This window comes from Sceloporus occidentalis, unplaced genomic scaffold (genome assembly GCF_023333645.1).
Source record: "Sceloporus occidentalis isolate IW3139 unplaced genomic scaffold, rSceOcc1.0.p SCAF_35, whole genome shotgun sequence".
Taxonomy (NCBI): domain Eukaryota; kingdom Metazoa; phylum Chordata; class Lepidosauria; order Squamata; family Phrynosomatidae; genus Sceloporus; species Sceloporus occidentalis.
Genome location: NW_028317015.1, coordinates 7,833,771 through 7,860,782, shown reverse-complemented (window position 1 = coordinate 7,860,782; position 27,012 = coordinate 7,833,771). Strand labels below are relative to the sequence as shown.

The 27,012-nt window shown below is 43.3% G+C and overlaps 1 protein-coding gene across 2 annotated transcripts; it reads left to right on the top strand.

Annotated features, from left to right (window-relative positions):
• The first annotated feature begins 4,315 nt into the window (after window positions 1–4,315).
• On the top strand, window positions 4,316–17,275 carry LOC149298047 (beta-secretase 1-like). 2 transcript variants are annotated; one of them, XM_089487934.1, is made up of 9 exons: window positions 4,316–4,582; window positions 9,447–9,535; window positions 12,082–12,298; window positions 13,209–13,346; window positions 14,832–14,966; window positions 15,770–15,871; window positions 16,115–16,264; window positions 16,451–16,622; window positions 17,037–17,275. In XM_089487934.1, the coding sequence occupies exons 1-9, from the start codon at window positions 4,316–4,318 to the stop codon at window positions 17,273–17,275; spliced, it is 1,509 nt and encodes a 502-aa protein (XP_089344060.1). The 2 variants fall into 2 exon arrangements, with proteins under 2 accessions (XP_089344060.1, XP_089344061.1); XM_089487935.1 differs by lacking the exons at window positions 4,316–4,582; window positions 9,447–9,535 and having other exon boundaries at window positions 12,038–12,298; window positions 13,284–13,346.
• Window positions 17,276–27,012: the final 9,737 nt, after the last annotated feature.

Here is a 27,012-nt window from a genome sequence, read left to right as displayed (position 1 = left end):
GCAAACTAACTTGGCATACATCTCTGTCATCCCCAAGCCGGGTAAAGATCCAGAGCAATGCCCGAGCTATCGTCCTATTTCATTGATCAACACGGACATCAAATTGTTAGCTAAGGTCATGGCCATGCGCCTGCAAACTTACATCCCCTTGTTGATACACAAAGATCAGGTGGGCTTTGTCCCGGGGAGGGAGGCTAGGGACAACACAATTCGGCTGCTTAATTTATTAGCATATGCACAGGGGCGCAAGCTCCCTTTGGCTCTCGTCTCCATGGACGCCGAAAAGGCGTTCGATAGAGTGGCTTGGCCTTTTCTGTTTAGGGTCCTGGAGACTGTTGGTATTTCGGGCCATTTCTTGAATCAGGTGAAAGCCTTGTACGCCGCCCCTTCTGCCCAAATTAGGGTTAATGGGGTACTCTCGCGTCAATTCCGGCTTGAAAACGGCACTAGACAGGGGTGCCCGCTGTCCCCCCTCCTTTTTATCCTGGCGATGGAGCCCCTGGCGCATGCGATCCGCTCCAATAAGGACGTTGTTGGGTGTGAGGTGTCTAAAGTCACTCATAAATTGGCCATTTATGCGGATGATTTATTATGCATAACCCGCAATCCTCTTCATTCTCTTAAGTATATTACGGCGGAACTGTCTGCCTTTGGTGCGTTGTCCAATTTTAAAATTAATTTGCAGAAGTCGGAGATCCTGGGGGTTAATATTTCGGACACTATGAGGGCTGCGATAACTAGGGCCTTTCCGTTTCGTTGGCAAGTTACGGCGATCAAGTATCTGGGTCTGTGGCTTCCCGCGGATCTCTCCAAACTTACTCCCCTTAACTATGGCTCGTTGTTACAGTCAGTGACTGGCGATCTGCGCCGTTGGTCAGTCCCCCATGTCTCTTGGTTTGGCCGTGTAGGGGTTTTGAAGATGAACGTTCTCCCGAGATTCTTGTACCTATTTCAATCCCTGCCGGTCTTTTTGCCGCGGTCGTACTTCGCCTCCTGTCGTAGGCTTTTCTCGAACTATGTTTGGGGTTCACGGGCTCCGAGGCTCGCCTACCAGCATCTCATCAGACATAAGTCCAGGGGTGGTTTGGGACTACCCTGTTTGGAGAGCTACTGGATGGCTTCTCACCTGCGTAGGGTAGTTGAGTGGTCCTTAGGGGCTCCTAAGCAGTGGATCTCGCTGGAGAGCTTCTTCCTGGGGTGTCATGTTTCGGCGGCGCCTTGGCTCCCGGCCAGTTATGGTACGCCTCTGTCGCGTTGCCACCCCACAATATCCCCGACCCTTAAGGTCCTTCGACGATTAGCCGCCAAGCAGGTGCTGACCTCGATCCCGGGCCCTTTGTTCCCTCTTACGCATAATCCTGCCCTATCTCTTCACGTCAGTCAGGATCTCTTACTTTCGCTAGTGCCCAAACGCTTGAAATGTCTTCGGGTATGTCAGATCCTACAGGGTGATTCCTTTCGACCCCTGGGTGCTCTAGTCCCTCAGGACTCGCACCCCTTTCGTTTGACTTTCCTTTATCACCGATTAAAACATTATGTGCAGACGTTGTTGCCGAATCCTCAGCTCAGTCGGGATCTGACTGAGTTTGAACGATTCTGTATAGCGGATACTGAGCCTCCACACCTCCTCTCTAGACTATATACACTCTTATTGAACATCCAGGGGTCTACGAAGCCGTTCTTTCTTAGCCTATGGGAGAGAGATCTCCGATCCTCTATTGCTGAGTCTGATTGGGACACAATGATAGGCCTGGTTCATAAAGGTTCGGTCTCAACCAGAATACAGGAATGTTCTTATAAACTGCTCTCTCGGTGGTATAAAGTGCCTGCGGAACTTCATATGTTCTTACCGCAGATTTCCCCACTGTGTTGGAGGTGTGGGCTGGCGGAGGGCTCTTACATTCATTTATGGTGGGACTGTGCTGATATCCGCAGTTTTTGGCACATGGTGGTCCGGGTGATAAGGGAGGTCTCGGATCCTGGCTTCGTGGCATCCCCGGGTGCCCTATTATTGCATCAGGTTCAATCCTCTCCTGGTGTTTACAGGAAGTCGTTGACGATCCATCTCGTCCAGGCGGCAAAGGCAATGATCCCTCGGTTTTGGAAGGTGGCGGGCCCCCCTCCTATCAGTGCGTGGGTGTCTCGGGTCAATTGTGTGGCGCGATTGGAGGATATGGTGGCCTCCTCCACAGGTCAGGAATACCATAACACCCTCAAATGGCTCCCGTGGTATTTCTGGGTTGCCTCACCAGGCTTTATTGCTGTATGTCCGTAGGGCGGAGGGGGGTCGTTGGTAGTTATGGGGCCTCTCTTTGTCCTCCCTGATGTTTTCTAGGGTTATTTCCTTATCTGCATATGTGCTTTTGATAACGGCATCGGTCAGCGTGTCTTTCGCATGACTTTAGCGTGGACATCTTGGAGTATCTCTTGTTTCTGTTCTTGATTTGTTGTTTTTGGGTGTCGCCTCCCGTGCTGTGCGTTCTGCTCGACGGCAATGTTCGGGCATACTATCCGTCTCTGTTATTACACAATGTTTCTTCTTTCTGTTGGAGTCTCTCGGACCCTGGTATGCTTATTGTATAAGGTTGTGTCTGATTACCTTCTTTATTATTGTATTATCAGGGATGACTCTGCCTATTTACATGCATGTAAGATATGTGATGTTTTTCTTATTATGCTTTTCCTGAATAAACGGAGATTTGAAGTAAAAAATGGGCTAAAATATTTATTACAATAACTGAATAAGCTATGAACACAGTAAGACACACACAGACACAGTAAGACACACACAGACACAGTGAGACACACACACACACACACACAGTAAGACACACACACACAGTAAGACACACACACACACAGTAAGACACACACACACAGTAAGACACACACACACAAACACAGTAAGACACACACAGTAAGACCTCCCTCCCTAACCCCCCTTCTCAGTATCTCCCCTCTAACTCCCTAACCCCCCCTTCTCAGGATCTCCCCTCTAACTCCCTAACCCCCCCTTCTCAGGATCTCCCCCCCCCCCGCCCCGGTCACTTACCTTAAACTCCTGTGTTGGAAGCGTGAGGCGTTTGTCTCGGGTGCCGGCGCTTCACTGCTGAGCGCCGGCGTCTGACGTCATATGCCGGCGCCCAGCGTAAAGCGCCGGCACCCGAGACAAACGCTTCCAACACAGGAGTTGAAGCGCTGAGGCAGGCGGCGGCGGCGGTGGCGGCGGCTGCCGCCAGCAAAGGATTCCTGTATATCTGTCAGGCAGAGGGGCCCGAGAGTTGCCGAGCGGTTGTCTTCAGCAACCGCTCGGCACCCCTTGGGCCCCCCTGACTGGCAGAAATCCAGGACTCCTCTGCTGGCGGCCGCCGCCGCCTGCCTCAGTTGCGACCCCGGATTTATCGGCGTATAACACGCAGGTAGGGTTTAAGCTCCGGATTTTAGTTAAAAAAGTGCGTGTTATACGCCGATAAATACGGTATATCGTTGCCCCCCCTCCCTCCCTGCCTGCCTGCCTGCCTGCCTGCCTGCCTGCATGCATCTTCGCTCCATAAGACGCGGCTGATTTTTCATCCTACTTTGGGAGGAAAAAAACTGCGTCTTATGGAGCGAAAAATACGGTAAATTTGTATCCAGCAATGAAAACATTGACATTTAGAGCTCTTTGATATTTTTCAGCATGATAAAAAGGTTTTGATATTTTTCAGCATGACTCCGATGATGAGGTTAAAAGGTGACTTTCTGCTATTCTCTGGCTTTGGTACTGAATGCATATTGATAATCAGGTAAGATGGTCAAAATAAAGGACATTAAAAACCCTGCCGTGATCAGTGTAACAGCAGGTGGCTCCATAGGTCCACGTCCTCTTGTCTCATTGTCACCAGCAAGAACTACATCTCCCATGGACCTGCAGGAAGCCCTCCTCCTCTTCTCAGCATCAGAGGATCAGTCCTCCTCCGCTATTCACTGGAAAGACAAGGAGAAGGAGGAGAGATCGACAAATCAGCCTGGTACCAAGAGGAGACTGGTGTCAGGGGAGGGTGAGAGTGACTCTTAAATGCACTAAATCCAGAACCATGGTGAGGGGGGAGGCAGAGGGAGACGCTTGGGCCTGGTACATCACCGCATCCAGTTTGCTCATCCTCCCTGTAGATCACTAAACCAGAGCATCCTTCATTCCCAGAGGCGATATTCCAGATCTATGCGAGGTGCTCTGAGCTGACATGGAAAACAACAGGAATTGAAGCTGATTCCAGAGAAGTGGTGCCTCTGCCGGGGATTCTCCACTTAGTCGGAGGGAGGAGCAGGTTAGAAAATGGAGTTTGTGGCTTATGCCAATGTAAGCAGCCTTTTCCTGCTGATGATGCTACCCTGGTTCCTGACAATTGCTGGACAGGTTGCGATCAAAGTACCCTTGAAGAACTGGCCTGGTCCTAGTGGAGCCCAGGGGAACAGGGTCAAGAGGTCAGCTGAGGATGAGACGGGACAGAACACCAACTTCATGGACATGAGAGACAATCTAAGGGGAAAATCAGGCCAGGGATATTATGTGGAAATGAAGGTGGGCACTCCCCCCCAGAAGGTATGTGACACACTCATCCCGCTCTTTCTTAACGCTGTAGGTACTTTGGGGCATGGCTTACATATGGACACCAAGATAATATTTGTAAGTTTATGCATTGGTGGTGTTACACTATTCCATGGCTGAAGTTTCTACACAACCAAGGACGCTAAACTCTCACTGGCTTAAAATGCATGTCCCTCATAGAGCAGAATAAAGTAATCTGCTCCACCTCATTAATGTATAGCGGTTTACCAACCCATTGAGTGCGGCCGGTGTTCCGACACCGCTATAGTCAGCGATACTGCTCCTGAGTGAGAGAATGCCCCTAGAATGTTTGAGGTGAAAGACACTATTCTGGAATGAGTGAGACTTCCTTGTAATGAGATAAGCTGCTCTTCGGTGGGGACGGCGCTAATCAATGTCTGCCATGAGTCATCTAGCAAGATGCTCACAAGGAGTACCACACAGAGAGACACATTAATCACCAGGGAATAACTTTAACAATCCGCTTAGTCCTCCACACACCACCCCTGTTTAGGGCTCAAATAACCTGCAATTCAAATTACATATGTTTCTGTTGTGGTTGAAGACTCTAAAACATTTTCCAAGACACCTAACATGAGTGCCAACGTTGAATTTCATTATAAAGACTTGATTCCAGGGACAATGCCCACTTTGTCACTTCTTCCAGTCCTGGTTTAATTGGCATAATTGTGCGCATGCACAGTAGTGCTAGAAGTTTGAGTTCTACCTCCGCGCAATACATTAAAGCCCAATAAATATTTCACTCTCTTCAAAGGGACCCTCTAGCCATCACATGCAGTTAAATTTGTATGATAGCTGTGTGCTTCCTTTACATTTCCATGGCGTCCCCCTTGCAAATGCATGGGGGGGGGATTCTGCAGAATCTGCAGCTTTCCGCATGCCCCAGCTATTTTCCATGCAGAACCTCGCATGCGATATACTTACTGCCAGTCAGCTCCAGCACCCCCCCCAGCGAAGGTTGCCCACGCCTGGAAAACACTCCCGATCGACCTTAATGGAAGTGCTTTCCTGCCACTGTACAATAATGAGGGGCAGCTCTGTACATGATTCCTCCAGTGAGTAGGCCGTACTAGTATACCCAAAACAACCACAAATGTAATGCCATCGCACTATCCCAAAAAGTTCCATTGACTTTGGCCAGCCCTAGAGATGGGAAAGTATGGAAAAACCTTGAAAAATTGGAGGGAAAAAAAATTCTTCTTTTACAATGATAAATAAATTAATTTATGACATGGCATTCAAACTATATTACGCGAAGACCTTTATGAAAGATGCAATGTGTCCGCATCCATCTGGCACAAATGTGTTGATGGTTTCTTCATTTATTTTGTTGCATTTGAGGAAAAAGGGGGGTTACCTGTTCTCACGTGTAGTTGAAATGTTTTTAACATATACAGGTATTGTTGTTCCCTTTCCAAACAAATAATAAAGTACTTTTACTTTAACCATGATCATTTTATATACACTGCATTTCATGTCCCCAGTGTTACAAAATAATTTTAAATTTGTAAAACTACTCCAATGCCATTTTTTCTTGAAAAATAATGTGTTTTACCTGTTTTTTTTCCAGTTTTATTCCATGGCTTAAAAATGTAAAGACATTTTACATCTCTAGCCAGCCCTATTTGACACCCTTCTAATGCAAGGGAAAATAGACAGAACTGAAATGGGGTGGATATATGTGGAGTCTGAAGTTGTGTGCGAGACCCCGCCATAGACATATAAAGCAGCAAATTACCAAAGAAAAAACCCTTTAGTAAAGCCAAGGCCACCATTAGGGGGATATGCCCGGTACTGGTACTGAGGGAGAGCGCCCAGCGGGGTCACGTAATGTAATCCTGCAGTAGTAGAGACACTGGTGTAAAGGAGAGTGGTGTTAGTGTGTGTACGTATGGTGCTGTGTGTTATTGCATGGCATTGGCATGAGTGTGTATGTCCATATGTAGTGTTTGAGTGTGTTTGTTTTGGTGTATGGGCATACCTGGGAACTTCTGGGCTCCGGCTACCCGGAGCCTTCCCTTGCGGGACGCGGCCAGGACTGCACACTGACGTCAGCGGGTGGTCCCGCTAACGTCGGTGGGGGGTCCCGCTGACATTAATGGGAGTTCCCCATGACGTCAGGGGCGTTCCCGCTGAAACACTTCCATTTAATGGAAGAATGGGAATGGAGCGGGGTGTGTCAAGACCCCGTTCCCGCGACCCGGAGGATTAGGGTCTTGACCCGGAGGAGCGGCGCTCACCCGCCAATCTTTGGGTCAAACCCGGAGAGTTCCCAGATATGTGTATGGGGTTAGCATTCCTGTACATGACTGTATGGTGTTAGCATATGTGTTACTTTAAGGTGTAAATGTTTGTGAGCATATGATGTTAGACTGTGTAAGTGTATGGTGTTAGCATGAGTGTATATGTGTTAGTATTTGGTGTTAGCATGTGTATCTAGCTGTCAGGGTATGATGTTATCATGAGTTTGTTTGTCAGCGTATGGTGTTTGAGCATCATGTGTGAGCGTAGGGCTGGTGGCGCCGGGTAGGGGTAGAGGAGAAGTAGGAAAAAGAACAGATGCCACTAACCCTACGCTTTCCCCTGTTTTTACCAGTTTACCTTCCGGGTGGTTTTGGATTCCCATACTACTACATAGTACTACAGCCTAGTCATTGGCACAAACAGATATTCAGAAGTGCCCCTTACAGGTGGGAACATCCTGTTCACTTTCACATGGCCATGACTTCCATGCAGCAAGAGAGGGAAATGTCCCAGGCGGCTTAATGTGAAAGCTATGCTCGATGCCATAAACACCCCCCCCCCCCGCACTCCCTGAAGTTCCAATATGACATCAGTACGAGGTGCGACCTCCAACCCCCTCCCATTACACATTACAGTTAGATTGAGTAAACCATTTGTTTGACCTTTAATATTTGTGTCGATCTCATGTAATGCACTCTATATCAGAATTGTCACACAGCATCGTACATTGTGTACTGTCCCACATTGTGTAAATATTCCGTACAGTCTCCTAGTTCTGAAATCAAGGACACTTGGCAGCATCACAGATGTGAAAATTTCTGGGTGTAAATGTCACTTGTAATAAAAAAAAATTACAATACTAGTTGCCTTATAATTTCACTTCTGCAGAATGTGGCGTGCTATTGGTCTCTGCCCATGTATCCCTGTATCATGCTAAACTATATCAGTCCCTCCATATAGGTTGGGATGTAACACTCCAGAATTGATCATTTGTAGTTCTGATCTGGCAAAGCTTTGTGTATTTCAACTTACTCCATCAAAGACTAACAAATGACATGTGACCTTATTTCTTCATTAATAAGGATGCAAAATAAACATATACCATATATATAGCGCAAGCTGCACTGAAAATGATTGGAGCCTTGCATGATCCATGCTTATATGGAGGCACCTGGTCAACCTACTAGGGCAGGGTTGCCCAATTCTGTGAAACAGACAAAGAGTTCTGTGTATCGTTACCTGAATAACAAGTTGGTTAAAGGGATGGTTTACTGACCCACTAAAGAAAAATGCATATTAAACCTCATTTTGCACCTTACTACATGCATTCTTTGATTATTTAGTTGGAAGTTTAGGTTTCTGTCTCATTTAAATGCCTCCCCAAGATGACTCTTCTCAAATATATGTCTAACCACCACCAGCATTTCAGTTGTCTAGTGGGACAAAAAGCCCCTGTGGCACTCAGCTTTAGGACTTTAGCAAATAGTCACATGGAAGCTGCAGTTGAAGTTGAGGCTGCAGCAGCACAGACCTCCATCAATGTCACTACTCCCTAAACCGGCCCATGATCCTCACTGACCGCAAACTTGGGCTGGCAGAGCATAAAAGTGCCTAAAAATCAGAGAGTTGAGAGGTATGGTATGTGCTCTTCTTGCACATGCTTAGTTAGCACTCCAGTACCCTCCGTGGTACCTATGGTACTCTAAATCACTTAACAGATACATAGCATTTCTAATCCACTCTCTTGTGATATCCCGCCTGGATTATTACAACTCCCTACTTACTGGTCCCCCCCTCTCCCGCCTTTCACTGCTCCTATCCATCCTCAACACAGCAGCTAGACTAATCTTTGTCCATCTCCGTTCCTCATCTGCTGCTCCTCTTTTCGCTCCATTGGCTCCCCATACCCTCCAGAGTCAAATTCACACTCCTGAACTACAGAGCCCTTAGCAACTCCGCACTAAATTATATCTCTACTCTCCTATCCAGATACACTCACAAGCGCCCTCTTTGTTTCTTGCATGACTTGCGTCTCTCTTCTACCATCGTTACCTCTTCCCACTCCCGCATCCAGGATTTCAGCCGTGCTGCACCTATTCTATGGAATTCCTTTCCTTGTTCCCTCAGACTTTCAAAAGCTTTTTGAAAACCCACCTCTTTTGAGAAGGATACAAACTTTCCTCATAACGCTCTTAGCCATCATCCTAATCAAGCCATCCGAACAACCAACAACCTCTACAGCTCACCAACTCATCCCCTTCCGTGCTCTCCTACGGTTTCACTTCCACACTAGATTGTAAGCTTGTAAGAGCCGGGACCTCTTCTCCTCTCCAGTTTGTTATTATTCGCAATTTTAAATATATCCTACGGAATCTGCTGGCGCTGTATAAATAAATGTAATATATATGTAGGGACATTTCTCTGTAAGCTTCTGCTCCCAGGCTGGCCTGGAGGTTGGAGCTGAAAACAAACAAACAACAATCTTCTGGTAAAGGTATAAACACAGCATCAATCTATTAAGAAATTGGGAACATTTGACTGTACGCGTCAAGCGCACGTCTCTTTTATGCTAATTCATTTCTCTCTCTTGCAGCTCAATATTTTAGTGGACACTGGGAGCAGTAACTTTGCAGTAGGTGCTGCCCCTCACCCATTCCTTAAGAGATATTACCACCGTCAGCGGTAAGTGTGGCATTAAACTACCCAAAAAGTGATTCTATATAGAAGGACAGTATGGGAAATTGGGATCAGACTGATCAATAAACAGTGGCGGTGCCTAATTAATTCCTGTAATTAAACTCTTCCGCTTTTTAATGCATACCGGGAGTTTGTGTATTTATTGGGCATGACCAGCTCATCGCCGCTCATCGTGAAGTCTCACCCAGTTACTGTGGCACATTTCATGATCAGCTTTTTTTAACCTAGGTGAATCAACACGTGTTTGATAGTTTATTCCCATATATGAGTACACGAGACAGCACGTTATATGTGCTGACTGTTAGCGTGTGAAAGTTACATGTATCCAGGAAGAAAAAAAAGCCAAGTTGGCAACAAGGTGACCACACTGACCATGTTTTTCAGAGCATATATAACAGGGGTGTCCAACCTGCCGCCCTCCAGCTGCTGCAAGACTACATCTCCCATAATGCTCTTTCAGCTAAGGGGCTGTCTGAGGAGGATGGGAGATGTAGTCCTGCAGCAGCTGGAGGGCCGCAGGTTGGACTCCCCTGATATATAAACATCATGTTATTCACCAGCCCTTCAGTTTGTGGATTGTATCACCGGGTAAATAATTCCTTATACCTCCCCGCTTCTCCTCGTCTGTGGGTCAGTGTTTTCAAGCCGGGGATGGCCTTTGGTCATGCTCACTACCTTCCTACTTCCCAGCCACTAAAGGCGGTCTGCGGCTAATCCCATGCCTATGAGCATCTATCATTCATTGTCAAATCCTCTCATCACTTTTTCCTCCCCTGATGTCTCTCTTTGCTATTATCTGGGAATGTTTGGTTGGTATGAGTTTATCCGAGTGTTCAGCAGCCCTAAAAGTCACAATAAAGTTTATACAAACAGCAGAACATGTGTTTATAAATGTAATTGCATAAATAAAATACATTATTACTCTTTACATTGTAAAGCCCCACCCCCTAGAGACATCCCCTAGCCACACCCCTAAAACAAAGGCTTGTCTTTCAGAAATGATGAAAGCTGTGCATTTGCTATTAAAATGTCAATTATTAATTGTCTTGATTTTGTGGGTTTTTAAAAAAATTCAAATCAAAAATAAAATATTTGCTAAAGAGTAACTTCTAGTTTATGTGAAGTTGTAGTGGTAATACTGGTCCAGGGCTCTCTTTGTGTTGCTTGCCGCAGACATCAAGATCCCTAGTTATGGCTCTGATCTGATCGTGTGTAGTCGTGCTATCGTTCTATTATCTTTTGGTGAATATACTGGATTATAAATAGCTAGATATGTTCTGAGTGAGGAGGGTCACTGTCCTAAAAAGAGTGCAGCTGTGACAGTGTCTGCACCTATGTGTGTAAACCCATAATTGTCTAAATATAGCAGATTAGCACCAAAGAAGGAAAGGGATCCAATTGCAGTTCAGTGTTGGGTCACATACTGAAGTATACGGTAAGTATATAATATATAATTGCACCAAGGGAACCATGAAATAGCTTTCTAACGATACAGAACATGTGAATAGCAGTATCTATTGGTATTGCAAGGGTTAAAGTTTTAGCAGTACAATAGAGACAGATGGAGCGCCTGGTAACCACGGAAACCGCATCGGATAAGCAGCTGGGGAGAAAGGGATGCTGCTATACATGGGAAGAACATGTTTCAGCAGCCATGCAAGGCCAATAGGTTGTCTAATTTTATCTCATAAATGGCCAAGAAGCCAGCGTGTAGTTATTCCTGAAAAGTATTATATGAAATATTGTTCCACACCACATACAAAACCCCAAAAATAAATATATTATTTGAAATGTACCTGTCATCCACTTTAATCTATACATTATGCTAGGGAAAGTGGGGTGGCCGTATGTTTAGTCTATCTGTCTGCCCACGGTATACACTAAACAGGTAACCCCCCAACACAATGATTTGCCCTAAAAAATTAATTCTTATTAATCTCTGATGGCTGGTTTATTCTAATTGATCGAGCTGCCTCTTGGCGTATCATTATTCTATATATTATTCTCCAGCATAGTTTCCTCTATACAGTATATTTTAATATATCACTCTAAATAATACAGTATGTGCCATGTTTATAACCAAAAAGTGGACCAATCCCTTGGAATTTTTCAATGGTTACCATGGTGATTACTCAACTTTTAGAACCATTCCAGAGCTGCTTAATGTAAATAGTGCTACGATTCTGTATGACTTATAAGTGCATCTAAAAATCTAAAAACACAGGACAGAAGTATAGACTTGATGGCAGAGAAGATGCAAATGGGGTTAATGATCAATGATAGGGGAATTTTGAGAGAAGGCAAAAAAATAAATCCGATTAAAAAATGTGATGCAAGTAAAGTTGTTTTTATATATATATATACATCATATTTATCATATATATACAGTACATATTATAAAGTTAAAATGTTGCCTACTGGCCGTGTGAGTCTTTATTGACTCTCATGGGGATCCTGTCTGGTTCTATGCTGCTGCTTCATTTAATTTTCTTTCTAATGTTCTTACAGTCTGTTCCCTTTTTTTTCTGCAGCTCCCGAACATACCGAGATGTCCGAAGAGGGGTGTATGTGCCTTACACGCAGGGGAAATGGGAAGGGGAGTTGGGTACTGATTTGGTGACCATACCACATGGACCCAACGTCACCATCACAGCAAACATTGCAGCTATTACAGACTCTGATAAATTCTTCATTAACGGTTCCAACTGGGAAGGGATTCTGGGACTGGCATATTCTGAGATTGCACGGGTAGGTGAATACTTCTTGCTATTTATAGATAAATTATACTAGTGCTTAAAGTGGACCCGTGAGCTTTTCAACGGTGGCATCTACCAAGCCACTATAGATAATAATCACAGATTCTAGCATCTAATACGTTAGATGAATCAACAATGAACCTGATGAACCTGTGTCTTTTTATTAACCTAAATTACTACATATCACACATAAGAAGGTATAAGGGTATTAGTGAGTGCACCTTCTTAACCATTTGTCCTTTGCTTGAGTTCTCATTGGCCTTAGGATTAAGGAAAGGAGATGAGTTTATGGCAGCTGACACTAAGCTCCCCTCCTCTGAGTAAATATAGTCATATTACTCCATGTGGACCTGTTCTGATTGTCTACAACACTTATGTGTTTCTCACAGGGCCATAGTTCCTCAGCCTTAGAGTGCCGTCTGTTAGTGACCACCTGCCCAATCTGTGTCCTTTGCAGACCTCAACAAAGCAAATGTGTATATAATGAATATCTCAGTACAATGAAGAACCATTCTCCTCTGTCCCTGTGTTCTCCTCGAGCTTATATCCTCCAGTAGCACAGGGCATGCACTCTTTATCTCTCATAGAGGGTTATTATTACAATGCTTTATTTTTATCGAGTTAGTGCTCTGTATTTGGCCCAGTTTATTGCTATCGATTTAGTAATATGTGCCATCTCCTGTCATATAACTACAGCCCTTTATTAGTTTGTTCGGTAACAGCTGTTCCCAGAATATTTATTGATTTCTTTGCCGTGATTTCCTGTTCGTCTTCCTTGATCCATTGTTTTTCCTCATTGACTTATTGTTATGAACTCGCTTGATCCATGCCTGCTTCATCCCATCTATCTTTTAGCCATTATTTTTCTGTGTACCTTATCTTTGTGTAATTCCTTTCCATAGCCTGATGACACATTGGAGCCATTCTTTGATTCATTGGTGAAACAGACTCGGGTCCCTAACATTTTCTCCCTGCAGTTGTGTGGAGCAGGGTTTCCTATTAACGAAAGCAACATGACGGCATCTGTGGGAGGCAGCATGGTGAGTGTAGTGTGGTGGCAGCATTCATACGGTGCCGCATACAACCATTTACCGTGTTGGAGACAAGAGCTTCCTTTCCCACTCTCCAGGCTGTATGTGAAGCTGTGTATAGCACTGCTGCTTCATCTATGAGAGGGGACACACACTGATGTTGCTTATACTGTCTTTACGGGTAAGGGTTTTTGTGACACTTATACCTATGCCCAGGGCTGGTGCAAGGATTTTTGCCACCCTAGGGAAAACACAATTTTGCCGCCACCTGGCTCCACCCCACAAGCCCCTCCCCTTTTGTCACACCCACTCCTCCCCATAGTGACCGCGAGCCGCGGCCACGCTTACTGAATGACCGTGGCCGGCAGTCCGCGGCTGCGTGGCTGCCGGCGCCCCCTCCAAGTAGGCGCTCTAGGTGGGCGCCTCCTTTGCCCTGCCAATGCCCTACCCTGCCAATGCCCTACCTTACAGACCAGATCAGGTGGGTTCCAAGGCCCCCCCTCCAAATGCAGCTCAGTCCTTCTTGCAGGAGAAGCTCGCCAGGGTTTGCTTTTGATCACGCCTAGTGAAATGTTCAACTCTCCTGCAAACGGCTTCTTTAAAGAATAGAACCCAAAGGCTGAATGCCTATACATGCATACACATATACATATATGCAGCCACATAGGAGACAAGCATTTGCATTTATACAGAAACATCCTAACATCAGTTTATATGCATGAATTGTTCTGGACATGGATCCAAGCTTCTACATGTGTGTAGTATCTCTGCTCCTGTGGCTGCAGGCTGCTGGCTAGCAGATCCTTACACGGTGCTTCTTAGCCTTGCGTTTTGCTCACAAGCAAAGAGTTTCACAGTCTCCACACTGTATAGTAGTTTCTTACTGGCAGAGATTGTCACATGACAGAAAGTGAAAAGCGGCAACTGCCATCACTAATCAAAGTCCAGAAATGGAATCCTGCTGCAAGAGAATTAGGAAATGCACCAAGTTTTAGCCCCATATCACCCAGCACAGCAAACAGAGTGCATGTGCTGTGCAGTTCAGGCGAATATTCAAATGACACGGCCCCGCGGGCCTTGGAGGAAATGTTCATTTTGACCCATTGTTTATCTACCCGAGGTGTGTACTTTAACCTGCTGTTCTGTAAAACGTACTGTCTCTGGCTGTACTGCGTGTAAATGTAGGCGCCTGCACTGATATTTCCCTGCACACGATACAGCCGTATAGTCCATGTGTGTTACGAGACATGTCAGTGCATCGCCACTGATGTCCTTTTAGTTCCGCTGCTTATCCTCTGGTGCAGTATTCCTTTTAAGTCCATATAGTTTTACAGTAATAGTCTATCTATGGTGCTATCCACATTGTGAAGAGCAGACGTCTTCTTTGTACATACAAAGTATTTATCCATACGGAGGCTGACGTTCGTCATGTGTGTGGCAGCATCCGGCTAACTTGTTTGCATTTTCTTGTCTCATGTCAATTGCTTTTAATAGGTGATTGGAGGGATTGATAGCTCTCTTTACACGGGCAATATCTGGTACACACCGATCAGAAAAGAGTGGTACTATGAAGTCATCATCGTAAAGATTGAGATCAATGGGCAGGATCTGGGGATGGACTGTAAAGAGGTGAGTTGTGTTACTTTAACTGAACCAAAACTCAAAGAGTTCAAACTGTCTCTGAGAGTATCGGCCCTCGAAGACCACAGAGAAACCCGGTGTGACACACTTAGAACAATATAGAATATAGACCGGACTTTAGGAAAATGAAAAAGTTGGAGGATGAGGTTCACCTGATTTTAGTTGTAATGCTACTTTCTGGAGTGAGCTGGGACATTAATTTACTAAATCCATGGATATCGCTGTAAAGGATATGTAAAGAAAAAACACAACATTATGGGATAAAGGAACTGCTTAGTAGAATATTCAATAAAAGATTATTCAAAGTCAGCTAAAATATGTAAGGAACTTAGGGAAACATAAGCACTGCCAAGTGGGAGTACGCTGAAGCATTTACTAACCACTACTTTAGCCAGGTTTAGCCGTTCAGCTCCAAAGGGTTCCCCAAAATTGAGCAACTGTATGTACAATTTCATTTAGTGAACATTGTAGTCTCTCAATTTGTTGGATCTAGTTGGCACTGCAACAAAACAACCAACAGGAATTCTCATTGCTCATGCACAGTCAGTATGATAGATAGAAATCCTTAAAAGATGACTTTTCTCTAAAAGCCTTGAAGAAAGATGATTTACTCGAGCAGATACTACTCCATAAGATAAAAAAGAGTTTCTGGAGAAGTGGTAAAGCCTTAATTTAAGAGATACTAATGTACTAAATCATAAATGTACATACTGTACGAATCCTAAAACAGTTTTTTGTTGCTCCTTATATAACTGGAACCCTTTCATTCCCTTTCCCATTTTCCTATTCAGTATAATTATGATAAGAGCATTGTGGACAGCGGTACAACCAACCTGCGCTTGCCGAAGAGAGTGTTTGATGCAGCGGTGAAGTCAATTAAAGCTGCGTCCTCGGTGAGTGTGACTGTAGGAGAGGAAGGGTGGGTAAGGTTCAAACAAGACTATGAAGCAACATTGTGACGTACGACAATTATACCGGTGTGACTGTTCTAGTATAAAACATATATATTACTCCATTAACATGAACTATTACATGTACCTGTTGAATCCTAATACAATTAAAATAGATTACATGGTAAAAGTAAAGGGCATTATATAACGATATTGATGTTCCCATCATTGTCTCCACCATAATAGACAGAAAAATTCCCAGATGGCTTCTGGCTGGGGGAACAGTTAGTTTGCTGGCAAGAAGGCACCACTCCATGGCATATTTTTCCTTCCATCTCCTTGTATCTAATGGGCGAGTCCAACAACCAGTCTTTCCGGATCACCATCCTACCACAGGTCTGTATTTTCAATACTGGTGTGGATTCATGCTCTGTAACCTTTTTCTCTCATTGATTGTCTTTCGGTCATCTACTAGTCCTTTACCTTTCATTCCATCATCCCCATCCACCATTCTTTCCCCATCCAACCTCAACTTTAACCCACTTCATATAGGTGTGACTCTCCCAAGTTTCTCATTTACAGCAATACTTGCGCCCAGTGGAGGACATCTCTACATCTCAAGATGACTGTTACAAATTTGCTATATCCCAGTCCACTACGGGAACAGTTATGGGAGCAGTTATCATGGAGGGCTTCTACGTTGTCTTTGACCGTGCACATAAACGCATTGGGTTTGCTGTCAGCACTTGTCATGGTAAGGATCTTAAGAGTTAACCGTTTAGCTAGAGGTTTATACTAGGGCCAGGGTCATTAAGAGAGCTAGGCCTCAGAATCCTGAGCATTTGTAGACTGCTGCCTGGTAAAAGCAAAAGGGAGTGGGTTATTATTCATAACTATATAAGCTACTCTTGGTGTTGTTTTATTTCATATAAATACAAAAGAATTGTATTATATTGTTTTTACTTTATACAGCTCTAGCAAGTTGTGCAGGATCACACACAGTACATAGTATATGAATAACTCAAATTTATAGACAAACTAATGCATTAGATAGAGAGGGACCTGTCCACAAGCCAGACATCATGTAAGTATTGACGTATCAGAGTCGACCTAGCGTTTTCATGACTTCTAACATCAGATCACTTTGTAACATTTTGATTTCTAACAGTACAAGATGATTTTCGTACGGCCTCTGTGGATGGCCCATTTTTCATTTCTGATCCAGAAGACTGTGGTTATAACACCCCTCAGCTGGACGAGTCTGCTCTTATGACTACAGCCTATGTAATGGCAGGAGTCTGCGCACTCTTCATGCTACCCCTCTGCCTCATGTTGTTCCAGTGGCGTTGTTTCCGTTGCTTGAGGCGAGCGAGAGACGATTTTGATGACATCTCCCTGTTGAAGTGAGAGGTTTTCACTTCCTGACCCCCTAATTGGCTGCACGGTGGAGAGCGGCCAGATCTTGTAACCTGTTCCGGGGGATCAGAAGTTACGCTGAGCTCCTCCTAAAACTCCTACTCTAACTTAAGGAAACAAGATCAAATTTGGAGTGGAAAGTTCATAAATTATTTCTCAGCCTTACAGGAAAACAGACTAAACGTAAAATGCAAGACTACAGAGAGCTTTTAAAACTTAAAGCCATACAGAAGATTAATAGGGTGCATATTGTTGGGAGTCACATTTAAGACAGCTGGTTCTGAAAAGTATTTATCATGAGGTTTTACATATGAACTCATCCAGCAGGAATGAGACTTGACAGAAAGCAGATGAAAGTGGAAGAGGTTGCGATACAGAAGAGACAATAGGTGGGGTGGGGTGGGATTGGTCATATGTCATCCGTCTTGGTTTAGTCCAGAGTTTCAACAGGTTGGCCCAGAACATCAGTTAGTGCCTAGATCATTCATCCAACTCTGGCAACAAGGAAAGAGAGGCATTGCTTTTGTGTGTCTCTTTAAAAAACACATTTAAACACTGGCACACAATGCCCCAAAGTGTGGTTTCACGATAAAAAAGTTAAATCAGTGCTCTTTGAAAGTTAAATTACCTCCTGTAACCAAATGGGGCTCAACAGATTGTGAACCTAAAAGCTGCTTAAAAAGAGGGATATGCTGAGTACAGATTGATGTTCACAGCTAAAAGTACATTAAAAGGAATCTATAAAGACTGTGTGTAGGTTTCATATTCTCATTTCTTTACTTTGTTTGTTGGTAACACGGAACTGGTTCACTAATATATTTCCAAAGTCTGGTAAATGGCAGTGTAATTTCTGTATCAAACCAAAGAATTGTCTCACATTGGAAACCTGTTTATCACGAAAAGAACAGCCTTCATTAACATGAACTACTGGGTGAATACAGAGAATAATGGAACAGACTCCCATCAGAAGTGGTAAAGGCTAATACATTGAGGGAATTTAAAAATGTATGGGGTAGGCATAAACCTGATTTTTCGATCTGTTTGCAAGATATGCATGATTATTACTCCCAACTATCTCCCCCAATGGTTAAGTAAAAAAAATGTAAATGTTTTTTTTTAAATAATAAAAAGAAATAGGTGCTCAAACAACCTTCTTGCTCCCAATGCAAAGCTCACAAATAAGAAAAAATAGTGTAGCATTATTTGTTGAAGAATTGCAAAAAAAACCCCTTTTTTTTCAAAATTCCTACTGGTTTTTTTGACATATTATTCATAATAAATGACAGACTATACCAAAAATGTATAAAGAGAATGCTGTCCTCAAAAAAGCCGATATATACCATTGTTTTGTTTAACGATTTTAATTCTTTCCTACAATCTAGCCAGATTTTAACAGTATCTTTCAATCCGTCGTCGTCTAATTTTCCTGCTTTTTCATTTAGGAGGTTTTGCCAGGTGCAAATTGATAAGGTTCCTCCTCTGGGTACTTTATATCGTTTTTCCAATTTAGATAATTGCTTAATGTATCTTTTCCCTCATCTGTCGGCAACTAATTGGAAGGGCGTACAAAACCCACTTGGAACGCTGTTATCGTTCCCCATTCCGCAACGATATCGTAACCTTGTCCGCAACCGTCCGAAACCTTCTGATACGAGGCACACACACTGTAGTAATATCATGCACTGGGGACAGGCGGCTGGGCTGTCCAAAATAGTGTTAGTCTTACGGCACCATCTGGGATCAGAGCAACTGGGTTGATCAGGTGTAGACTTGCAACACTTTACCGATTCCTTCCTGCTACCGTGTACTTGCCAGAAAAGGGAGGCACCACAGTTCAACAAGTGACTACGACAGTATATTTACACGAGGTTCTTTTATTGCCTCTCAAGGGTGCGTCAACCACCTGAGTTCCCTCCTCCGAATACACACGTGAGTAATGAGAGACACACAAGGTAGATAAGAAACAATCTTACCTTGTAACTGGGCTGCAGTCCCAGGGTCCATTCGTCAGCTCACGGCGTGAACTCTCCCCGGGAGGGACCTCCGACAGGTATGGCTTCCTCGAGCCCCACGTTGGGCGCCAACTGTTTTGGATGCTTTCCAATAAAGCCTTTCTTCAATTGTTGAACTGCTCCAAATTATATAAATATAAATGTACGTGCACGGAGAGAGAAATAAGACACACGACACACTCTGGGTCAGGTCCAAAATCACTCTGCTTTATTTTGTTTATATTATAGATTATATAGTGTCCGTGAAAGAGGGACGTCAGGTTACGTAAAGCTTATTAATTGGTTAATCCTGAAACTATGCGGAAATAGGCAGAAAACCGTTAGAAACAAATGTTAGATACTTTCCTGCAACTAGATATAGCCGGATGGCGCTTGTGGTTAGTAAAACATAGATAATTGAATACACTGCTACTTGCGTCTCCCACGTATCTGCGTGAGGTGTAACCATTTATATTGGTCGAGGCCAGCTTATATTCATTAAAGCAATAAGCGTTTCTTGCTGATATATTCTGGTTCCATAACACCATAATAGACATTAAGTTTATTCTAAGAACAAGAACTGAAATATAACTCCAAGATGTTCTTATGTCCATCTTATGGTTTGAAGCAACCAGATGGCTTGCGATGGATTCTTCATCAAAATCTCGTATTTCACGTTAGATCCAACATCCGCAATCTTGGGCATTTGGATGACAAATAAGGGCTGAGAAACATTAAGCCATATGTTCTTCTTTTTTTTTTTTTGGAGTGGTGTGAAATGTGAAGGAACATAGTCTGATTGCCCAACATATGCCACCTGGCTCCAGAATGATTGCTACATTTTGTCCCTGTAGGTGTGTCTGAGCACTTTAGAGCCTAACTAGCTTAAAGAGGATGTATTACTTGTCTGAAATCATATAATTATATACACTAAAACCTATACAATCATGTAGCTGCCCGGAGCCTGCCCTTGTGGGGCGCGGCCAGGACTGCCCCCTGACATCAGTGGGCGGTCCTGCTTACATTATGGGAAACACCCCCATTTAAAGGGGAAATGGGCGGGGAGTGGGGCCTGTCAAGACCCTGCTCCCGCGACCCAGAGAACCGGAGCTTCTCCCAGAGTTCTCCGTGTCAAACCCGGTTCCCAGGTATGTGTATATGTAGAACATAGTGGAAGCCATCTTAACTTCTTGTTCTCAGGATCTGCATCATGTCCTAATGTCTTCCTCTTGTGTTACTGGACTTGTTTGCGGTTTGGGTCAGGGTAACGTGAGAAATCAAGGGAGGCTCTAAGTTTTTAAGTGCCCTAAACAAAAAGGTTTTAGGGGGCATCTTAAGTACAAGTGATGAAAATGGATAATTAGATAATGCTAGCTTGCATCACGTTAACTGACAGATCTCACCTTCTGTGAAATAAACGTTTCACCTAACTCTGTCTGGAACTACATGGATTGAGAAACAAAAAGCTATAGTTTTAATAAATGAATGTAGCTGCACTAAAACCCATTGTCCGCAGTTCCCCTTTGGCCTGTTAGCGGGTCATTTTTTCCCAGCGCGTTCTCCTGTGACTATGCCTAGCAGCACCATGTCTGCACCAGTGGCACTCCCAGCTAAGACTCCAACAATGTGATACCCAAGAAAAGGCAGTGTAGCCATTTTATAAGTAGTTTCTTTATGAAGCCTGCCCTACCTACGCTTTTGGTAAAGAATTTGACCTTTACGAAGCCAAATAGCCTGGATCCATCTAGCCCCCTGCATAGATAGGTCTTCCCATGACATGCTGAGAAGGCAGATGGGGAAGAAATCTAAAGAATCAGGAATGGGTAAATGGCAGGAGGTCAGGTAACCATGACATTCAAAACTCTCCGACTGTGCTGCTGTACGCTTAGGAACGTAAACATAAAAGGACACTTCAGCAATCATGGTGCACGGGGAGAGTCTGCAGACTTTGCAGTGCAGGAGACCTGTTCGGACAAACATATTTTCTTCCATTGATATTTTAACAGTTAGCTCTATCACTGGCTTGGCAAGCTTTCCCCAGAGCGGGGCTAGGGTTCAGGTTAAAGAGACGCACACATGCGCATGAGCTGAAAGCACTCCCATTGACTTCAAACTGCAGTGGTGCAACACAATGGACCACAGAGGAGGCATTACATTCTTTTTTTCTGGTTTAACAGATGCATATTAAAGTCTTCAATAACAAGTACTTTAATACAAATTCTAAAAGGCTGTTAATATACAGTGGCAAGAGAAAGTAACTGAATCCTTTAGAATTACCAGTATTCAAATACCATATTTGCCCGAATATAGGCCGCACTCCCCCCCCCTTTAAGTCTTTAGTCTATATTTGGGGTTTAGCGCAGGAATGCGCTATTCCTAACGCCCGACGCCCGGGACATGCAGTTCCTGGCGCCGGGCAGGTAGCAGGGTTAGGATACAGATCCCCCGCAGGGCTACTCTCCGATACTCTGAGCACTTTTCACGGGGGGAGTGCCGGCACGGGAGATTGTCTAAGCGCATCGCGCAGACATTCACCGGCTGCAGTGATGCGCGTAAACAACCTCCGCTGCCGGTACGTCTGCTCGATGTGCTTTAACAATATCCTTTGCTGGGACTTCCCACGGGGGTGGTGCCGGCACCGGAAGTTGTCTACGCGTATTGCGTAGATGCCCCCCGCCAGCCACGCAAGACACCCGGGAGTCTGCTTTGGTAAGTCACATCTTGGGGGCAGAGTGGCAGCATATCTCGGGGGAGGGCAGAGTGGCAACATATTTATTCCAAATTTTTCTTTAAAAAAGCACCTAAACTTTTAGGGTGTGGCCTATATTCGGGTGCGGCCTATAATCGAGCCAACACGGTATGTATAAATCTGTTTTAAAATGACATGATCTTCATCACTGAGGTAAAAAAAGAACCCTAGAGTAACAGCTAAAGGTTTGAAGGAATCATTGGAACTGGTTAACATCTCTGTTCATAAGTCTACCATATACAAAACATTGGACAGTTATGGAGTCCATGACAGGACACCACAGAGGAAGATGCTTAAAAACAAACAAAACAAAACAAAAACAAAAAAAAAACAAAAAAAAATAAATCGCTGTTCACCTAAAAAGTTTGCCAAAGAGCACCTTGGCACTCCGCTTGGAAAATGTTTTGTGTATTGATGAAACCAAAGTTGAATTGTTTGGCAAATACATGCAACACTACATATGGCATAAAAAGGGCAATGTGTGCCAGCACGGAAACATCATTCCAATGAAGTACAATGGAGGGAGGATCAAGATTTGGGGCTGCTTTGCTCCCTCAAGGCTTAGACAGTTTGCCGCCATCAAAAAGGACAATGAACTCCCAAGTTTATCAGCTACCACACAGTATAACGTCAGGGGGCCTGTCTGCTAGCTGAAGATCAGTAGAAGTTGTGTAAAGTGGCAGGACAGTGACCCTAAACACGAAAGCAAATCCACTACAGAATGGGTTTAAAAAAGAAAATCCACCTTTTGAAGTAACCGAGTCAGACCTTAACAGATGCTGCTGAATAACCTCAATAGAGCCGTTCACACCAGAAATCCTACGAATATGACTGAGATTAAGCAGTTCTGTAAGGAAGAATAGTCTAGAATTCCTCCTGAACATTTTACAGGTCTGCACCGGAAGCGATTGTTTGAGGTAATTGCTGCCAAAGGAGGTTCGATTAGTTATTAAATCCAAGGGTTCACTTACTTTTTCCTCCAGCACTGTGAATGTTTAATGGGTGCGTATAATAAAGACTTGACAGATTATCATTGTCTGTGTGTTATTAGTTTAAGCACATTGTTTGTCTATACCTGTGCCTTAGATGTAGAGCAAATCACATTTTATGAACGACTAATGCAGAAAACCAGCTAATTAAGGATTCCCTTACTTTTTGTTGCCACTGTGCATGTTGCCTCCTTTTAGGACATTGTCCTCTGGTTGAAGTACAAATATGAAACACATTACATTAAAACATCAGATAAAATTAGAAACACAACAATCTTGACTAAAATTTAGGAAACACATGTTTCCTTGGACTCTTTGTCACTATAGAATATTTTATACACTTTCAATCTAGAAGTCCCTTATGAAAGCTTATGTGACTTTACATTTTTCTTTACATGTTTTTTCTATGTTGGCAAAATGAAGGTACCAACCTACTCCATCTTCTCCTGGGCCAAAAGGATTTTGTCCAGTTTCCTTACTATTGGAGAGAGGTGTTTCTGTCTAAAAACAAATTATCTCTTGAACCTGTTTTACACTATATTTCTTATATGAGGATTCATGTGTTTGGGATTGTTTTGAATAAACTGTCATGTCTGACCCCTGTATAAATATCATGTCATTTCCTACCCCCATTCATTTATTCTCCTGGTCTATTTAAATCAAAATGTAACTCTGAGAGGATAACCTTTAGACAATACATACTGTTTGCCTACTGTAGTTAATAACGGTCATGCGTGGATGAGAAAAAAAATAAAATATTTATATTGCAGTGACCCTTAGCTATAGCAAGCGGACTCGAGTGTATTTTGACATACAGATCAGTCAACGGAACAGGCATATGTATGCAATCGTACAAACATAGAAGCACAAAGGTCTGCAAGACTGTAACATAAAAACACAATGGCTGCAGACCTACAATATGATTTTTAATCAGGGAAAATATGTACAAAACATTCTGAACACAGCATTCTATGTACACAATGCCATGTGGGAACATTACGAACTGTATCATGGGTTAGCCGATGGTCTCTGTGTCCATTTTAATCACGGTTTATCTCTGGGGCAGAAAGGGCAGGAAGCATTTTGGTTTGTTGAAGCCCAGAAAGAAATACACTATGAAGAAAGATCAATAAAAGAAAAAAAGGAAAAAAAAGTTAACAATTGAAAGGATGGCCGTACAACACCACACTGGTGTACATAAAATGTTTATGTGTTTTCAGTTATGTATTTTATAATATATTTCATAAACAATATTATTTATTCAGATTCATAAAACTGGTATTATTAACACTAGAAACATCCATGGGCTATATTGGAAGAAGCATACAAGGACACAAGGGGATGTCAAAAGTCACAGTACTGGAATATGATGCTATATTAATCAATTAATAGTATTATCTTGATGTTGCCAACATGTCTACGTAAATAATAGAACTCCTGTTTATACACCTTAAAATAACCACTTTCCCCACAATCCTAAACCCTCACTGCTTCCCCAAGAAACCTCTAGAGAGCCCTCCTCACCTTCTGGTGCATGACGTGATTGCAAGACATCGGTTTAAGATCAGTGGGATTAACGATCTGCTGGCATATAAGACACAGCTTGCAAGGAGCAGAAAGCTATAAAGAGTGAATAAAGCAAGACAATGAACTCAACTAAACCGAATGTGCCGTTTATAATATCACCGTAGACTTACAGCTTGTCAGAATGACCAACAAACGCTGGCTAATGTGCCACAATACATACACACAACTAACATTAGGGGGAAGGCCGATGCCCATTCTATCGAGTTACCTGTAGTGGCTGCCCCAAATACGCACTTGGGGATGAGGGTCCGAACGAAGCCGTTCCTTGGGGTGTATGAAACCCCGACCTACCGTTTCGAGGAGGCTGCAGATATAAAATATGAGTTTTCATTTTACAACACTCAACGTTCCAAGTGCAAAGAACATTTCATCTAACATCTTATGTGTATGTGTAAATGTGGATAAGGATCACGGAGTTACTAGGAAAGTGGATGCATCCCATGTTAACCAGATTTTGCGATGCTTACAGTTTCTCAGTGACAGATTCTGGAGGGAAACTGTACAGAAACCACACAAATCAACAGTTATATGCAGGGCTGAAGGGAACAGACTCTTTCATCACCAACCATTATCCCGAGTGGAAAGTGGAAGTGAGAGGTGGTAAGAGTGCCAGATTTATTGTTAAAATTCTTATGTTTATATTGGACTGAAAACTGGATTATCCGGCTAGTCCGTCATTAGCAGAGAGAGAGAGAAACAGTAGTAAGTTTTAGGATGTGCTTTTTTTATATTATTATTGTATTATATTATTATTGGCTCGAATATAGGCCGCACCCTAAAAGTTTGGTGCTATTTTAACCCCTTCGCGACCTTTGCCGGTTCAGGACCGTCATAACAAGAAGGTCACTAAATGACCTTTGACGGTCCTGAACCGTCAAAAAATTAAATAAGCTTAGAAAGTGATCAAGGATCACTTTCTTCGCTTAAACGGCCTTGCTGCAATGCCTCGATGTCGAGGCATTCAGCAAGGCCGAGATCGGCATCGGGGGCCATGTCTGGCCCCTCCCCGGGGCGTCAACAGCCGCCATACATTGTATGGCGGCGGACGCCCGTTTTAAAAGCGTTTAGGAGGCGATCAACGATCGCCTCCTAAACTTAAAAGGTGTCGCTGGAATGCCTCGATCAGGAGGCATCCAGCGACACCAAACACTTACCTCTGGGTGGGCTGTGACCGCTCCGGAGAGCGGTCACAGCCGCCGCTGCCGGTGATCTTCGCCATCAAGCAAGATGGCGGCGGCCCGGGAAATAAAACAATAAAGACGAAAAAGTTCGCTAGAGGGTCTCCAGACCCTCTAGAGAACTGGCTCCACTTGCTGGTTGAATACAGGTACTGCATTCAACCATGCAAGTCAATGGAGCCCAGCTTTCTAATCACTATGTGATTAGTAAAATATTCAAAAAAATAAAAATAAATAAAAAATGAAAAAAATTTAAAAAAAAAATGTGCTAACATTTAAAAATAATTATGCAGTGATGTCACTAGATGAACCCTCCAGTACCAGCAAAATGTGTAAAAAAAAATATAAAAAAAGTATTAAAAAAATAAAATAAAATTAAAAAATAAAGTTTATTATTTTGAGCAAGTGCTAAAATTTCTCAAAAATCTCAACAAAGAGTTAAAATAAAAGCACTTCAAATACCCAAGGGGTGTCTAATATATAAAAAAAATGGCTGATGGGGTAAATTGGAGTGGCCTAGCTCAAAGATAGGGCATAGGTACAGACTGACCAAAATGGCGAAAAAAAAGCGCACTTCCCAAATGTGGCATTTTAAATCTGAAACAACCCGCCAAACCCATGCATGTCGGGTATCACTGCACTCAGGAGATGTTCCTGAACACACATTGGCGTGTTGTTTGACAGTGGCATATACCAGGACCTGTATATCTATAACTAAAGTACAATTTGTGTGAAAAAAAATAAAAAAAATTACTATTACAAAGTTTGACAAAGTGTAGTTCTATAATTGGTGCATGGAAAGGGTTAAAATAACAGCATTTGGAATACCCTGGGGTGTCTAGTTTTCAAAAATATATGGTTTGAATGGGTTAAATTGAGTTAACCGGCTTCAAAGATATTCCAAAGAGGAGAGGGAGGCACAATGACCAAATGACCACCTGAATTACGCATGCCCCAAAAGTAGCCTTTTACCAGCCAAACAATCTGACAAACCCATGCATGTGGGGTATCGCTGTACTCAGGAGATGTTGCTGAACACATATTGGGGTGTTGTTTGACAGTGACATATACCAGCACCTGTATATCTATAACTAAAGTACAATTTGTGTGAAAAAAAAATAAAAAAAAATTACTATTACAAAGTTTGACAAAGTGTAGTTGTATAATTGGTGCATGGAAAGGGTTAAAATAACAGCATTTGGAATACCCTGGGGTGTCTAGTTTTCAAAAATAT

Bases quoted from the DNA above. Each gene is read 5' to 3' on its own strand.
- LOC149298047 (XM_089487934.1), top strand. From the start codon at position 4,316: ATGGAGTTTGTGGCTTATGCCAATGTAAGCAGCCTTTTCCTGCTGATG. The intron at 4,583-9,446 runs GTATGTGACACA...TCTCTCTTGCAG, and splicing joins TGGGCACTCCCCCCCAGAAG to CTCAATATTTTAGTGGACAC. The intron at 16,265-16,450 runs GTCTGTATTTTC...TCTCATTTACAG, and splicing joins GGATCACCATCCTACCACAG to CAATACTTGCGCCCAGTGGA.